Source organism: Rhamphochromis longiceps, linkage group LG7 (assembly GCF_057381845.1).
Source record: "Rhamphochromis longiceps isolate RC_006_pf linkage group LG7, R_longiceps_female_GT1.1, whole genome shotgun sequence".
Classification (NCBI taxonomy): Eukaryota; Metazoa; Chordata; class Actinopteri; order Cichliformes; family Cichlidae; genus Rhamphochromis; species Rhamphochromis longiceps.
This window is the reverse complement of record NC_140563.1, coordinates 65,562,345-65,578,561: the sequence shown is the minus strand read 5'-3', so window position 1 is coordinate 65,578,561 and position 16,217 is coordinate 65,562,345. Positions and strand designations below refer to the sequence as shown.

At 40.7% G+C, this 16,217-nt stretch overlaps 1 protein-coding gene across 2 annotated transcripts in view; it reads left to right on the top strand.

Annotated features, from left to right (window-relative positions):
* The window catches only part of far1 (fatty acyl CoA reductase 1), a 31,338-nt gene extending 15,604 nt beyond the window's left edge, over positions 1-15,734 (top strand). The window contains exons 3-13 of one of the 2 annotated variants that reach the window (XM_085414834.1): positions 117-233; positions 880-1,055; positions 2,694-2,873; positions 4,546-4,723; positions 5,064-5,108; positions 5,406-5,533; positions 5,624-5,691; positions 8,208-8,379; positions 10,634-10,763; positions 11,986-12,113; positions 12,869-15,734. In XM_085414834.1, coding sequence (XP_085270960.1) covers positions 117-233; positions 880-1,055; positions 2,694-2,873; positions 4,546-4,723; positions 5,064-5,108; positions 5,406-5,533; positions 5,624-5,691; positions 8,208-8,379; positions 10,634-10,763; positions 11,986-12,113; positions 12,869-13,028 — 1,482 coding nt within the window. In that variant the 3' untranslated portion in view covers positions 13,029-15,734. Of the gene's footprint in view, positions 1-116; positions 234-879; positions 1,056-2,693; positions 2,874-4,545; positions 4,724-5,063; positions 5,109-5,405; positions 5,534-5,623; positions 5,692-7,522; positions 7,695-8,207; positions 8,380-10,633; positions 10,764-11,985; positions 12,114-12,868 lie in introns of both variants that reach the window. The other variant, XM_085414833.1, reaches the window with a different exon arrangement.
* The last annotated feature ends 483 nt before the right edge of the window (positions 15,735-16,217 follow it).

Genomic DNA, 16,217 nt, shown 5'->3' with positions numbered 1-16,217 from the left:
GCTAAAAAAAACTTTTTTGTTCTGTATCAGTTTGTCTTTTGTGAAGATTTAGCAGGACTGACCAGTTGTAACAATCTCAGTCCAAACTGAGTCATTTTGCTTGCTTGTTATTGAAGGTGCTGCTGGAGAAGCTGCTGAGGTCCTGTCCAGAAGTCAGATCAGTCTATGTGCTGGTCAGATCGAAAGCTGGTCAAAGCCCTAAAGCCCGCATCTCCGAAATCGTCAACAGCAAGGTGAGTAATGGGCAAAGAGAGGATGGTGTGATGTGATGAATGGTTTTGAGGCTCTTCTGTAGCTGGCAGATGGAACAAAAATGGCGCACAGAAATGTTATACTGCATATTTTTGCCACATTGACAACAAACACCCTCTGGATGGACTGCCTTTGCACTTTTGCAAAGTCCAGCAGTTTCTCATTTTGCTCTAGTTTGGTCTTTTTCTCCCCTCTTACTTCATCACTTCCACAGTTTGGAGACTGTAGTGGCTTGCGTGTGCCAAAATTTGTCCTCGGTCATCTTCAGAGTCTCAGCGGGGTTCAGATCAGGCTCTGGGATCGCAGTGTCATTATTTTAGTTTCAGCCAATTTTGCAGAGTGACAAGCAGCAACATGTTGGTGAAGCAGCTTCTGATAAAGATTGTGCAGAAACCCCCCACACCGTGATACTACCACATTCTTTGGGAACAGTTTTCCAGTTTGATGCCAAATGCAATGTTTAAAAACAAGGAAAAACAGGCTGGTCTGAGAAGTGACGACTCTTCATCCTAAATTGTGACTAGGTCAAAAAAAAGGGGTCTTCTACAGCATGACAGTCATCTGTATTTGGTTATGGTCTTCTGTAATTTCCATGTCGTACTGACTTTACTTTTTTCACTATTTTAGCTGTTTGAAAAATTGCAACAAGATCAGCCAGACTTTGCAGAGAAGATCATTGCAGTGAACTCTGACCTCACACAACCGGAGCTGAATCTGAGTAAAGCGGACCAGAGCATCCTTGCTGAAAACATTGACATCGTCTTCCACTGTGCTGCCACTGTCCGCTTTAGTGAGCCACTCAAGTGAGTTATTTTTTTCCTCTTTTTAACCCTTTAAAACTGGTCGGAGCGGGCACGCTCTGTTTTGCATAACTATTTTTAAATCCCGGTAGCACTGCAACCACGTAAGCTAGCGCAATAATTTTTTTTTGCATATGAAACTGGAGGAGTTGTACTTACATCTTGTGCCATCAGCTTGTCCTAGGTCACGGTTTCCTTCCACATAAAGCTTTGCAAAAACTGCATAAAAAGCGCTTGCAGGAACAAAAACATAATATTCCAGAAACACGCTTTGCCAATCCGATCAGCTGTTCATAACACTTCCTACGCTGGAATAGACGTCAGAGCGAACTTTCGCATGTCCGCTATTACCTGCCTGAAACCGGAAGTGACGTAATTTTCGCGGAAATGTAGTTTTTTACCATCAGGGCCTCATGAGCCTGTACTGGTGTTTTTAAAAGTTATGTTTGACTTTATGACTTTCTGTGTCGTTTCTGGGATGCTTAGGACTCATATTGCACTGCTGGAAATAGTTTATTTTGATGCATATGCTGCTTTTTTGCATATTTGCATTATAATATTTATTTTCGTTTTTCCTGCAGTATATAAAAATTTGTGTATTTCAAAAATAAAACTGTGAAGACACTCAAAATAAATTTCCTGTGGTGGGAAACTATTTTTAACTTTTTTGTAGTTACAATTTTGAGGGATAAAACGATTTTCAATTTTTTTTGTAGTTTATTGCACTTTTTTGCAATTTATGTAACTGCTATGCACTTAATGCATCCATATTATTAAAATTTGGGCTATAATGGTTGTATTGATGTATAGCAACTTGAAATGCTCCCAAAAATGGCACTACAGCATGTAAAAATATAATATAAGCTCTGGCGGACTTGGTTCTATGGTAGGTCTTAAAGGGTTAAATTTCTATATTAGTTTTAAGCTGTATGGTCTTATGTTTGGGGCTCCTGATTGTAGCTTTGCTCATTTATATTCTGACCTTGCACCTTCCTTCGTTCTTTGCCTAAAACTTGCTGCTTTTAGCTTCTCCTAAAAGCTTAGTTTCTTCTTATTAAATTCTGTGAGCCTGGTAAAGGGCAGCACCTTAGTGTGTGCGATCTACTGCCTTTTTTAAAAATAGCTGTTATTTATTCAAATGAATGGTGATGGAGTCAGTGTTTGCTTGGTGCGGCACGAGAAAAAAACAGCAATGTTGACGGACTGCCCACTGTTGTTTTGAACCACACAGACTGATGCAAAGGGCACGCCTGGAGCTGCTTTGAGATTTAACTCTTGCAGCCTTTTGGAGATGGTACATTATGCTTGGAGGAAATTATTTGTGCTAAATGGGTGGAATTGGATGTTGTTTATAATTAGTATTGTGGACATTTGTGTTCTTGTTCAAAGTTTTCGGGCAGTGTGCAAGCAGGAAATTGTGCACATCAGTGTAGTGTAGATTTTGAGTCAGACTAGGAGTCAGGTAAACATTTGATAAGGAACTTTTGTTTGTGGAAGCTTAAATGATACTTCTGTGTTTTGCGACGACAGATATGTGAACCTTATGTAATCAAAACGGAAGTAAGCATTTTTAGGTGGAGCTGCAATCACGTCTTGCTTTCCTGACATGTACTATCCTGTCTTTTACCCTCTTTCACTCAGGGATGCAGTGCAGCTGAATGTCCTGGCCACTCAGATGATGCTGGCCCTGGCTCACAGGATGAAGCACCTGGAGGTTTTTATTCACATCTCCACAGCCTATGCCAACTGTAACCGAGAGCTCATCGAGGAAGTTGTCTACTCTCCCTCCGTAGACTACCGAAAACTCATCGATACTCTGGAGTAAGCTGATCTGGAATGTGATCAAACAGCACTGACACCAAACGTCTGCTTCACGTGTGCAGATATGAGGACGTAGCAGTCATTGCTAAATGGCAGCATTAAGTTTAATAGTTTTTTTTTTTTTTTTTTCCAGACTTTGATGGATTTAAAAGCAAGTAGGAAGTGCATTTCAAGATTAATGCCAGTGAAATAAAGCGAAGCACTTCAGCTTAACTCTGGCTTTACAGTAAATGGCTCAAGATAGATTAGTAAAGTCTGTGGAGTAGAGATTAGTGCTATGATTCTGGGGGATTTTATGTACAGAGCTGTTCAGTGAACGTTTGAGTGCGTGTGCAAAGAGACAGCATGCAGAGTTTGTTGTGTACAGTACACACTGATCTTCTGGATGGGCAGAGTTGCTCGAGGTTGTTGTGTAGCGGTTGAATAGTGATGAGTGAAACGACCTAATGAGCTGGAATATAATTTTTCCTTTTGCCCAACTCTGGATTTTATATGGAAGGTGGAGCAGATGGGCATTGTTGGCACACGTAATTCGCTCTTCAGGTTTCTCTTTTTACCTTGTTCCAGTTATGTAATCATGACAACTGTGTTGTTCGTGTTTGCATTTCTTTGTTCTGAGCACATTTTTAGGAGTGTAATCACATGTGGTTTGCATGGAACAGAGGGTTAAACTCTTTTCCCACCTGGTCTGTTGGAGACTTTTTTTCCTTTTCTTTTTCTCTCACGCTTGAGAACAGTCCAAAAGAGCAAATCGTATTGCTTAGCAGACTTTCTGCAGACTGAATAAATTAATAAAACTGTGGGCACTGGTAATGAAATGAGGTATTTTGGTCCATTTAATGAACTTGTGCATCAAACAGCAGTTATTCTCTTTACACGCATTATCTATAGACTGTATATAAAAAATGGATATGTATACATGTCCATTTATTTATTATTTTTTTTATTAAAAAAAGCAAAAATATGGAAGTTGCCATTTTGAGATGCCTACAACTTTCTGAATTCCACATTGTAGAGATTTTTGGATGTTTTTGGTGTTGACGGCCATCCCAAAATCCCTTCTTTGTTCATTGTAGTTTTAGAGTAATCTTTGATGAGTGAACGCTGTTGGTTTGGCTTTAATTTGAGCTTAATGTAGCTCATTACTACTTGTTTGCCCTTTCCCCTGGTGTGTTTGTTAGTGAAATGTTGTGTGTAATGAGAGCGTGGTGCAGCGTGGGAGAGACGATGACATTTTACACAAACGGGTTTAAGCAGTTGGTGAATTCTAAGTCTAAAGGAAAATAAAGTGAAAAGAAGGACATGAATATTGTTTTGGCTGTTATACTTTTGTCCTGTAATTACAGCTGGTTTGATTTTTTTGTGTGAGTAAGGCTCCCCTGGAGGTGTGGCTTACTAACACTTGAAGAGAGTTTTTCTGAACAGCAGCAGTAGTGCTAGTGACAGATGTGACAACCTACAATACCTACGTATTGCAAAGTGTTGAGGGGAATGTGCCATTGCTTTTTGGATATTCTCTGGGTTTAAATATTGTTGGGGCAGTCACCCACACAGTGATTAGTACTGGAGAATGAGCAATATTTCTGTTTACTTCAGACTGGAAAGCCCTGCAGGTCATAAAATTAAATGAAGCAAATACAGGGCTAATCTCTCTCTGTCTCTCTCGGTCCAGCTGGATGGATGACGATCTGGTATCTACACTGACTCCCAAGCTAATTGGAGAACATCCCAACACTTACACCTTCACCAAATCTCTGGCCGAATATATGGTGCAGCAGGAGGCTGGAGACCTCAACGTAGGCATTGTCAGACCCTCCATAGTTGGAGCCAGCTGGAAAGAGCCCTTCCCAGTGAGTAATTCCAGATGCTGGTGTTACGCTGCGTTTTCATTATTACTGTAGAACCTTAAATTGGTAAAGAACAATGCATAATCGTGTCTTTTATATATTATTTGGATTTGTTCCCCCCCAAATTTGGTCTTCTTCACCTCTCCTTTTTGCCAAGCACAATTGTGGGAATTCTCCTAAAGTTTAAGCAGCAGTGTGATGGATTTATTTTTTTATTAAGTCAGTTGAACATCTGCCTGAAAGTTATATTTCAGCTTTAATATTTTCATTGCTTTTGTTAAACTTTGTCATTCAGCTTTGGTGAGTAAGCGCATTGTTTCAACATTAATATTCTATCTTTCAGGGCTGGATTGATAACTTCAATGGACCCAGTGGGATTTTCATTGCAGTAAGTACACAGGAAAAATAACTGTAGGTGGGGTCTAGAAGCCTAAACTGTTTTATGATTGCTCGTATTTACAGCACAATCAGAGAGCTTTGAGTGGTATTGAAGTATTTAAGATTCTGGTGGTAATTTACTGTTATTCATGATGATTGGTTACATAAACAACTGTGCCGTATGTTTGCTTTGAAGAGCTAGTTGTGGTTTATTAATTGTTATAAAGTCTGTGGTGTGATTTGTGATTGTGGTGTGTTTTCCACAAATCGGTTGCATTAATACTTCCTCTACGCCACCCCCTCTTAGGCTGGTAAAGGGATCCTCCGAACAATGAGAGCATCTAATAATGCTGTGGCTGACCTGGTTCCTGTAGATGTGGTCATCAACACTACGCTGGCTGCAGGCTGGTACTCAGGATCACAGGTGCTTAACAGGTGAGAGACCCACACATTAACACAACTTTAGTCAATATTTGTTTTTTAATTCATCTTAGTTCCTCTGACATCTTTCCCTTTTTACGGCAGGCCTAAAAGCATACCCGTGTACAATTGTACAACTGGTGGGATTAACCCGTTTCGCTGGGGAGAAGTCGGTAAGACAATTTCTTGCCTAAACGCAGCCTATGAGGGGGAAGCCCCTGACAGTGGAAGCTTATGCGCTTTAACGTGGCGTCTAATGATATACCCTCACTGTAACTTGATTCCCGACCTGCCACACCCAAAGCAGAAGCTTTTGTTTACCTGTCCCTTATGGATATTGATTTAGGGCAGTAAAGTATCCCAAGCGCATCTTTCCCCAGTATAGAAGTTGCACATTTTGGAAAACTGTTCATAATCTCATCATGTCCTGTATTTGTGCTGAATTCTCTTAATGCTTTGCATTTAAATTTCATGGTTTAAACTGTAGCTCCTGCTCTAAGTGCAGTGTTTTAAGCTTTTAAATGTAAAACCGCTATGTCCTAAAACTTGAATTCTGGTGTGCTGGCAGTTAAATTACTGAGCCAGGTGCAGGGCTTGCATATATAAAATTAGGGTGACAGCGACCGTGACAGAACGAGCTTGAGAGTCACTCCCCTTTGTTTAAAGTTGCACTGTGCATTAAAAAGGTGACAGATAACAGCATGACACAGTTTCAAATAGGAACTGAGAACGAAATGACTTTATCCAGATCATGTAGAGGCTCGCCTCAGGGTTTAAATGATATTACACAATTTCTCAGTTTGCAGATCTTGACAACTCCTGCTGCATACAGTGCTGTGCAAAAGTCTTGAGCCACCCCTCATTTAATTAGTTTGCTTCCAAGTTGCCAGATTTCTTTAGTATTATTATTGGTGGCCGTGAGTAACAGTTCTCCAGGCTTTCTAAAGGTCCTTTAAAGTTTTTTTTGTTAGCTGCTTTTTTCACTAATAAAAGAAGTGAGACAGGGACACTGCACAAAAACTAGAGCAAAAACCAGCGGCAACAGGTCTGATGGAGCGATTCATCCAAATGTGAAATTATTGTTCAAATCATTAGTATGTACAGAGCTGGTCAAAGGTTCACAGTGAGTGTCTACACCCATCTATAGAGCAGGGTGGAGGCTCTCTCATGGTTTGTGGCTACATTTCACCCAGTGTTGTTGGATATCTTGTCAAAATTGGAACTGTGAACACAAACGTGCCTCTGTAGACTGATCCACTATGCAGTACCATCTGCTTGGCAACAGTTTCATTTTTCAGCATGACGATGATCCTGAACACACAGTAAACCTGGATGGAAAAGTGTAGGATCATCTCGACAGAGAATGGAACAAAGGGCACCCAAAATTCAAAGAAGAGCTTTAAATGCCCTTAAAGAACCCTGGAGAACAGTTCCTGAGGACTAATTAAAGAAATTACAAATTTTTTCTCCACATGGAGCATGCATTCACATCCATTTTGATAGTTTGGACAGGTTGCTGAGTTCTCATATTGAGGTGAAGTGTGATTATTCTCACACTGAGCCATTCAACAGCGGTAACGAGTAGCTCAAATGTAGAGGAGGAGTCAACAGGACTGAACAGGCCAATCGCAGCAGTTGCAGGCTGATCGCCACACAGGTGGTGGAGGTGCACATTTGGTTGCATCAGTTGCTGTTATGACACACCTCATCCCCTGTAATGCTGCCATTTTTAGATGCCTGATGTTATTCACCTTACATTATTTGTTATTGTATTAGCACCCTTTTGTCTAGCTAGTTTCCTAACAGCTAAGGCAGTTGAAAACTAGGAAATCTAACTTTTTCTAGTTCCGGTACAAACCTTGTGGCTTTGTATATCTGCAGAACATATAGTATAGTTTTCCCACATGGCTCAACCTTCTAGCCAGTCATAAAGGCAAAACAATGTAACGGCAATCTTAAAGCTGCTCATTGATGACTTGTGTTGAACAACCTTCTGTTTCTTAGAGTACCATGTAATATCCACATTCAAGAGGAACCCCCTTGAGCAGGCCTTCCGTCGGCCCAATGTTAATCTCACATCCAATCACCTAATCAATCAGTACTGGATCGCCGTGAGCCACAAAGCTCCGGCCTTCCTCTATGATCTGTACCTCAGGCTGATTGGACGAGAACCCAGGTAACCTCGTCATTGCCGTTTCGGATGTGCCGTGCCGCTGCTGTTCTAACAGAACCCCCTACCCCAAACACACACACACTCGCATTTCCGCCGGCTTACACTGTCACCCTTCCTTTATCGAAGTAGCCTAACGTCATAGCTGCAGTGCTGCTGTGTTAAAGATGCTTGTGTGCAGTTTTGCAGGTGAAGAATGTATAACCCAGCTGTTCTCCTGAACATGCTGGATTCTGCACTCTTTGCGTCTTTCTAATGTTTGTATTTTCAGTTAGATTTCCAAAACCTCGGCACCAAGTTCACTTCAGTCCAGCTCATAAATGGACTGAAGTGGACTCAAACTGTCTTGTTTTGTTTCCAAAGACTAGATCCAGTGTTCTGTTGTGCTGCTAATTAGACGATTACAGTGGGCCTGCGTCTTTCCTTGTATCAAAAGGAGGAGAAAATGAACGTGCATTCCTTTTCTTCTCGTCCTCTGTGTCCTTCCTGTTCCGTCATATGTGATTCTCTCTCCTACAGAGTACTGTATAAACATGTCCTTCAAGACCAATCCCTTAGAGCAGGCTTTCAGAAGGCCCAATGTCAATCTACGCTCCAACCCCTTTACTAATCAGTACTGGACCACTGTCAGCCACACGCTGCCAGCCCTGCTCTATGATGGCTATCTCACGCTGATGGGCCGGAAGCCCCGGTAAGGTTGCAACTGCCCCTCAACCCTCTCCTGTCTGCCAGTCTGCCCCCTGCCTCTCCCAATTTCCCCACACTCCACTCCTCCCTGAATGTCTTTTTTTTTTTTTTTTCCTGGGAAGGTGGAAACAAGGGCAGAAGGAACAATGTTTGCAGTGTCTTTTCTTGACGTCAGCTGTTAATGTAGGCAGTATCCGAGCATGTGTTTTCAATTCAAAGAAGATGCCACGTGCCTTTTTTTTTTTTTTTTTTCTTTCGTGAACAAGCCATGCTGTGAACATGACATCCATTATCCGCCGGTCTTCACCCAATCATGGAAAATGCTGAGGCACCACGAGACTTCTTGACCAATCGAGAAAGTTGTGCTCAGTTGGACATCTTGTGTCTCACTGAAAACAACACTACTGCATGCAAACTGATTGGTAATTCATTCTTAGTCTAAATTCTAAAGCCACAAATATTTCAGACGGCAAAAGTGACACCTTTATAGTTTTAAAATCAGCAGTGCTGTTTCTGATTCTAAATAAATAAATAATAAAAATAAATGAAAAATGAATTGGACAAAACTTGCTGTGCTTAACTGTCTGAAATACTCATGGATGGCTGAATGGGTAATTTGTATTGAACCTAACTGGCTTTGTCACCAGCTACAAGAAATGATTATCCCTGCTTCTGTATGCTGATCAACCATGCATGTTTGTCACATCTTTGAATCATTTGTGTTCGCAGAAGGAATCTGAGTCATATCAATCTGCCTTCATTAGTGTAGCAGTTTAAAAGGACAGCATTACAGGCCTCGCGTTGCAGCCTGCCATTTCTGTTCATGACAAATTGAAACGTCTGAAGTAATTTGATCCAAAAGTGGTTAACATTTACAATTTACTGGATGACAAAAAAGGTGGCATTTGAAGACTCGGATCCCTTTTATCCTGCTAACAATATTGGCTGCTTCTTTGCACACTGATCACAACATCACCTTGAATCATTCCTACTAAAAATTTGATTATCTCCATCTGAACTAACACAAAAATTAAGTATCCTAACTGGATTCATCTGTGTTACCAGGAGGACAATATCACCTCCACTGTAAGTTTATTTTCTGAGGAACTTAAGCTGATTTAGTTCATTTTTGTGTTGAGCTTTTAATTATTTTGGGTAAAATATTGACCTAGACTGGGTCATGGGTTCATTTGAGTGAACTGTCTGTCCTCCTGGCCTATAAACAGATTAAATCCAGTTGATTTGTTTGCTGATTTGTGTGACTCACTTTGCCGCAGGGGAGAAATTGCCACCTTGACTTGCAGTGCTATGAAAAAGCTTGGAAAATACTCCTATCTTTCAGGCAAGCTATAACCTTACCAAAAACTGTGAAAAAAGTATGACCTCCAAATGTCCTAATCTGGGGTTTAATAAAATTAATTACATGATTGAATTTAAATTGTCTGGAAAAACTACAACATGCTTCCTTTGTTCTCTCCAGGAGTAAGAAAGTTTTAAAAAGTGCTGGCAAAAGAAAATGATGTGGAGTAGCTGACAAATCTGTTTTCCACAAAGCTTAAAACTTTTTCTTGGCACTTTTTAAGATTTTGACAGGATGGGAACAATAAAAACTCAAAGTTTAGATCAATAAATCAGCCACAGCATTAACTCCACCTACCTAATAGTTTCAGATTGCTTCATTTGAGTTTTCTAACCAATCTGGTCATGGGCAAACATCAGCTGAGATGTACCTTTGGTTTCTGGCACTAGTTTGAGAATGTGGTTTGTAACACTGAGTGTTCACTTCTTCTGTCATTTGCGTTAACGCTGTGGCTGATGGCTACCGTATGCAATCTCATAGCACTGTACAGCTCAAATGATCACTTTTTTAAATCAAGATCAGCTTAATCAAATGTGCAAATCAGTGAAGTCATGCCCATAGCGTAATCGGAGAGGTCAAATCGATCTGAGATATACAGGAATAACAAATTTGACTTCAAACGGTTAATTTATATGCATACATATATACATTGCTCTCTCTGGTACCTGTCTTTTATAGCCTAATATTTCTCTAGACTGTCTAACCTCTGCCCCTGCTCCCAAACACTTTGGCATACTCTTCTCCTTTCCTTCTCATCCTGCCTCTTTATCCCACCACTTTTTATCTGTCCTGTCCTCTTCCTCATCTTCCTTCTGGTCCTACTCTGCAAACACTATTTATCCACAACACTGCTGTCTTTTCCTTACACTGCCCCTCCGCTACATGCCGTTTGCCATAGGATGATGAAGACGATCACTCGCCTCCACAAAGCCATGATGGTACTGGAGTATTTCACCAGTCACTCCTGGGTGTGGAACACTGACAACATGGCCATGCTGTTGGCCCAGATGAGCCCTGAGGATAAAAAGGTAGGGAGGGTCGCGATGATTAAACAATGTTTAATCATCGCTCCGCACACTGCTTCATTCACACTCCGTGCCTCAGTTACCCGTGCCTGCCCCGCCCACGCTGCAGTCGTTTACACGCTGTGGCAGAGTGGAGTGCCAGAGTGATAATGTCTAGTAGTCTGCTGGTAAGGCAGAGCGTGATTCATTCACTGCTGACGTCAGTTTGTTGTGAACGGGATCATTGTTCTGCGTTGCAACTGTCTGGAGGAATCTGGACTCAACATTACGACACTGACGTCTTGTGGAGTCTTTTCGAGAAAATAATCAGATGCTTTCAATCCGGGGCGTCAAATTCATGTTACACTGGCCACATACAGCATACTTTCATCTCAGAACTTTAGCTACACATTTAATCCCTGATGTCTTAGTAATTTAAGAAAGAAGGGCAAATTCAACAGTTTTTCTAATGTTGCTGTAGCAAAGAAGGAAATCTCCTGGGATGCCTCTTTGAGCTTAAAGTAATAAATAAATGTGCAAGTTCACAGAAAGTTCTGGTAGCTCACTGCCCAGACTAATTATGAAAATTATTAAATGAATTCACTACTTTTTCTACGGCAGTTCTGTTGCAAAGAACAGAAATTTCTATAGTGGATGGGTTACTCCGTTATTTAGGTGTAGCATGAATGGCCATCTGAGATGTTTTTATGTAGGAGAAGCTGTAACGGTTATGAAAATACAGTTAACTTAAAAATACTGGGCTTGTTCCAAGCTGTCCAGTGGTTTGATTCTGGCCCCCAGGCCTTATGTTTGACACCTCTGCTTTACATTATATTAGCAAAGTTAAACTTTTAATTTCACAGAATTTATTTTTTATTTATTTATTTTTTTAGTGCATTTGTCTCGCCTAACGAGGATACAGGCTCCTTAGACGGAGGATTCAAGGGCTTGAATTTCCTTACTGAAGCAGAGACTCTGTTCCCACGTCCCCCAACAGTTGACCACACAGTGCCTCGCTTGTATTATTTCCTAGAAGGCACCACTGGGGGGGGGGAACTGCCACAGTAAGCTGGAACACTGTCAGATCCACAATGCAGCCTTCTTACCATGAAAGCGTCCCCTGTTGAGAGTTGATTTAAATGTTTGTTAATTCAGAATCGATAAAGGTTTGTCATGAGTACATCTCTCATAAACAAATGTTGCTGCTGAGGCATACTGAGGGTGTTTCTTGTTTCTCTTGCTGCAGATATTTAACTTTGACGTGCGTCAGCTGCACTGGGCAGAGTACATGGAAAATTACTGTATGGGCACCAAAAAATATGTCCTCAACGAAGAGCTGTCGGGGCTGCCTGCTGCACGCAAACACCTCAACAAGTAAGAAGTCTATGAAATTAAATCTGTCATCCTTTCCTCCAACACAGAGACACAGGAAGTAGTAGCATTCAAAGTGATGGGCTCTGGCAGGCTCTTTAAAGTTCACCACACAAAAGATGCTTTTCTGCATCGCCAGTTAAATGTGCTGTATGCAACTTTTCGTTAATGGGTTTGAAAACTTTTTATTGACAATATTTAAAAAATTTTTTTTAAATATTTTAAATATTTTTTTTAATATTTAATTTTTAAATATTTGTACAAAAGATGCAGAATTGTTGCTCACAAATCCAAATACTGTATTGGCTGATTAAAGTAAAAATGCAGGGTGGTTTGTTTTTTGTTTTTTTGTTTTTCCTCTTTGGGGAGGGGGTGTTTATGCAAGACCCACACTGGGGTAGATGGCCAACTAGTTATAACTTGGCTACACAATATTTGTCTAGTATTACTTTGGCACATCCAACTCACTCTTATTATACTGATACAAGAGTACACAGGGTATATGCACCAGTGTCCTAGTTTGTGTACAGTGTACAGGACTTTGGTACATGCTGCACTCGACCATTGCAGGACAGTGTGATGTATATGGTATTACTGTTTGGTTGGTCGCTTATACACAGTTTACAAGCATGTCTTAACGCCTGTGAGTCTTATTAATTAGGTTATTATTAGAGAGCATTCATTGGAAATGACACATTATCAATATGAAACAGTCTAAGGTGGTGTATCGCATGTCTCACAATCTGTTTTATTTCCAGGCTGAGGAACATTCGTTACACCTTCAACACCATCCTGGTGGTGTTTATTTGGCGCATATTCATTGCCCGATCCCAGATGGCCAGAAACATCTGGTACTTTGTGGTGAGCCTCTGCTTCAAATTCCTGTCCTACTTCCAAGCTTCTTCGACCATGAGATAGTGACCGAGGGACGTGGTGGCGGGTTGCGAGGCGGAGCGACAAAAGAAATTAAGAAAAGACTGGCTGTGGATGGTGAAAGGTGCTTGTGTTCAAAGTGCTTGGAAAAGAAAAAAACAACAATAAAAACATCAGTCTCTGGTCTCTTTTTCATTGACACCACCAAACCATTTAACAACTCAAATACAGATGGAACTACCTGACAAGCCTGGAGTTCACAGGGGTCTGTTGGCTATCTGGATCTCTGGCATTTCATAGAAACTCAGTGCATGGATTTATTGCACCATACAGCTCCGATTCATAGCACTTGGACTAGTTGGAACAAGCCTCGTTCTGTTTATTCCCAGCATGTCCGGTCCTCCTCCTCGGCGCCAGCTTTGCTCAAGAGCAACCTTCTCTAAACCTGCTCATCTCGCATCTTTGTGCTCGCCTGGCTGTCTTCCTGCAAAACGAAGCTATGCATTGGATGATGCTGCTGCAAAAATCCCCAGCTGGTTTTGAATCAGTCCAGGCTTCAGTCGCGTCAGATGTTTTAAGTTGCAAGTGTAAGTTGTATATCTGTCATCTGAAAAGATAACTGGTTTTGCTGTTTTTCTTCCGGATTGTCTGTGGTTTGTGTCATTTTTATGCTATGGAACGTTTTTTTTTTAAAAGCAGTCTGTAAGAATCAGGGTTGTTTTGTTTTGTTTTGTGTTTTTGTTTTGTTTTTTTTGTTTGTTTTTTCACCTGACAGCAGCGTTGGCTAGATGCTTAAACAGTTGGTTGATTTGACATTTTAAGAGGCTTATTCAGGGACCGGCTGACCTAGGGATCACTGTTTAACTCTGTCATGACCTAACACCAAGAGCGAAGCCATTTTAGCTAACACGTGACATTTGCAGTGATGGCTTGTGGAAACTGAAGTATAAACACGGGAGGGGCTTGCTTATGCTGATTTTTATGTCCCACAAAAAGAATGGCCTTTAGCCCCTCTCGCTGCTTGTGAGAAAGAAACTGTCAGCAATGATGCACCTCTGCATGTTCCTCCAGTGGACTACGGTGGCAGACTCCCTAATTACAGCAAAGCACAATGTAGATTGTACTGTAGTGGCTTTACCCAGTGCCTACAAACCAACGGTTCTTGCATCAGCAGATATCCAGCTTCTTCTTCAGTTTCCTTTTTTGTTTTAAATCACGTCTGAAAGTTATTAAGCTACACTTTTGCCAAAATGCATCTTGGCTAACATGCTCATACCTCTGTGAAACGGTGGGGGTGAGATGGTTATTTCTTTCTTCTCGAATGCTTTGAAATTAAACGCTCTTGTACCGGTACAAATCTTGAGTTCCACACTGTTCTTTTAGTACACTACTTTTCAGGTAGCACTAATTGTAGCTCGCCAACATTGTGAAGGGTTTAAGTCTTTTTTCTTTGCAAGTGCTTGTGTGTGCATGTGTTAGAGTAACTTCGCGGGACATACTGTATTCTATTGCTGCTGTTTATAACCTCTTGGACCATTCGTTGCCATGTTAAGTCTTAAATTGTTGGAACTGAGCTAATCTGCGCACTATGTTATGTTTGTCTTTTCCCCGAGCTTTAATGAAGCAGGGTGTGACTGCGTGCTGTTTGCTTGCATCTTAGGCCATAGAGATTTCAAGCACCTACATGTTTGTCGTGCCAGAGTCACTGAGGAGTGTGATTTATTTATTTTTTCTCCCCTTCTCCCAAATCTCACAGCATGAGTCATTTTGCATAGATCGTATGAAAGTCCAAGACTCAAACCTGAATTGTGCCTGAACTTTTGTCAAGATAATGTGAAAAGAAAGCAATCAAATCTGTTTTCTAGTTATTTTCTGTATAACTCTATTTAGGTAGACGACATATAACACAACAGATGTATTTTTATGCTGATAACATTGTGACTAGTTTACTGATAAAGAGCTAACTGAACCAACTTCAGCTGCTGTATATTTAAAAAAAAAAAAAAAAAAGAATTTAACCTGTTAAAAAAATGTAAATGCAGTAGATTAAATACTGAATTTGGCTGTTACAAGTTGCTCGTCATATCACTTTGTATATACATGCACATTTTAACTTTTTCCATCACGGAATGTAGTAGACATTCAACAGCCTGACTTCATTGCTCAGCCAGATTCTCCCTGACTGAGCTCTGAAAAATTCTGTAATTGCCTGTGATTTTAATATGGGAAAAGCTGAGGGACCATGTGACGAATTCTTGCTTAACTCTGTTTCCTTGCGAGGGTGTGAAGTCTCTGGTGTGATTATGACTGTTCTTGTGTGGTGGGGGGAGGGAGGGGAAATAAAGCGCCGCCATGTCTAATTCAGGGTTTTCTCACTTCTGATGTCAGGAACTACTGAATCCTACCAGTGGATTGTTAAAACGGGGCATTGCACACAAGCATTGAAATGATTGTAAACCTCTGAAATCACAGCTTTGAACAGTTTAGGAATTGCATTGCGTTATAGCATTATTTTGCAACAACCAGTTTTTCTTTGGGACATTTACATTTTTGTGATATAAGCTTGCTTGCAAGAATTTTATTTTTTTTATTTTTTTGGTACATGTTAGAGGAATTTAATGTCATACAAGCAGCTTAGGGAAAAATGTTTGGTGTGCCTCTGTCCAAAACGAAATCCAGCCACCAGAGTAGTTTCTGCAGGGCCAAACCTGATTGCAGCAGAAATTTGGCAAAGAAATAATGTAACACAATGCATAACAGACGTTTGTACGTTTTGATAGAGTAGGTGATGCCAGTTTCCTTTAAGCTAAATTACATTTTGGGACTTGAGAGGTATCCATAGACTGTAGATAAAAGATGTACCCACAGTGCCAACATCCACTGACTTCTTTGAAACAGGATGTGACCATATTTGGATAAAAGGTTGAGCGGGAAAAGTGATGCTACTGCTACTAATGGCTAGATAACTTGGTAAAGTGCCAAAGGTCAAATGTTATGCTAATGTTTGGCTAGCTTAAAAACTTGGCAGAAAACTGAACACAAAAGAACGGCCACTTAAGTGCATATCTTTAAACATGATTGCAGTTTTAAAAAGTATTTTCTTCATAAGATGCCAAGTTTGGATATTGCGTTGAGCCGGCCTCAAGTGGCCATTCAAGGAACTGCAATTATTGCCATTTCTACTGTGGTTTCATTTTCCTAGCAATCTATTTCCAACAGACTCGAGATCAAAAT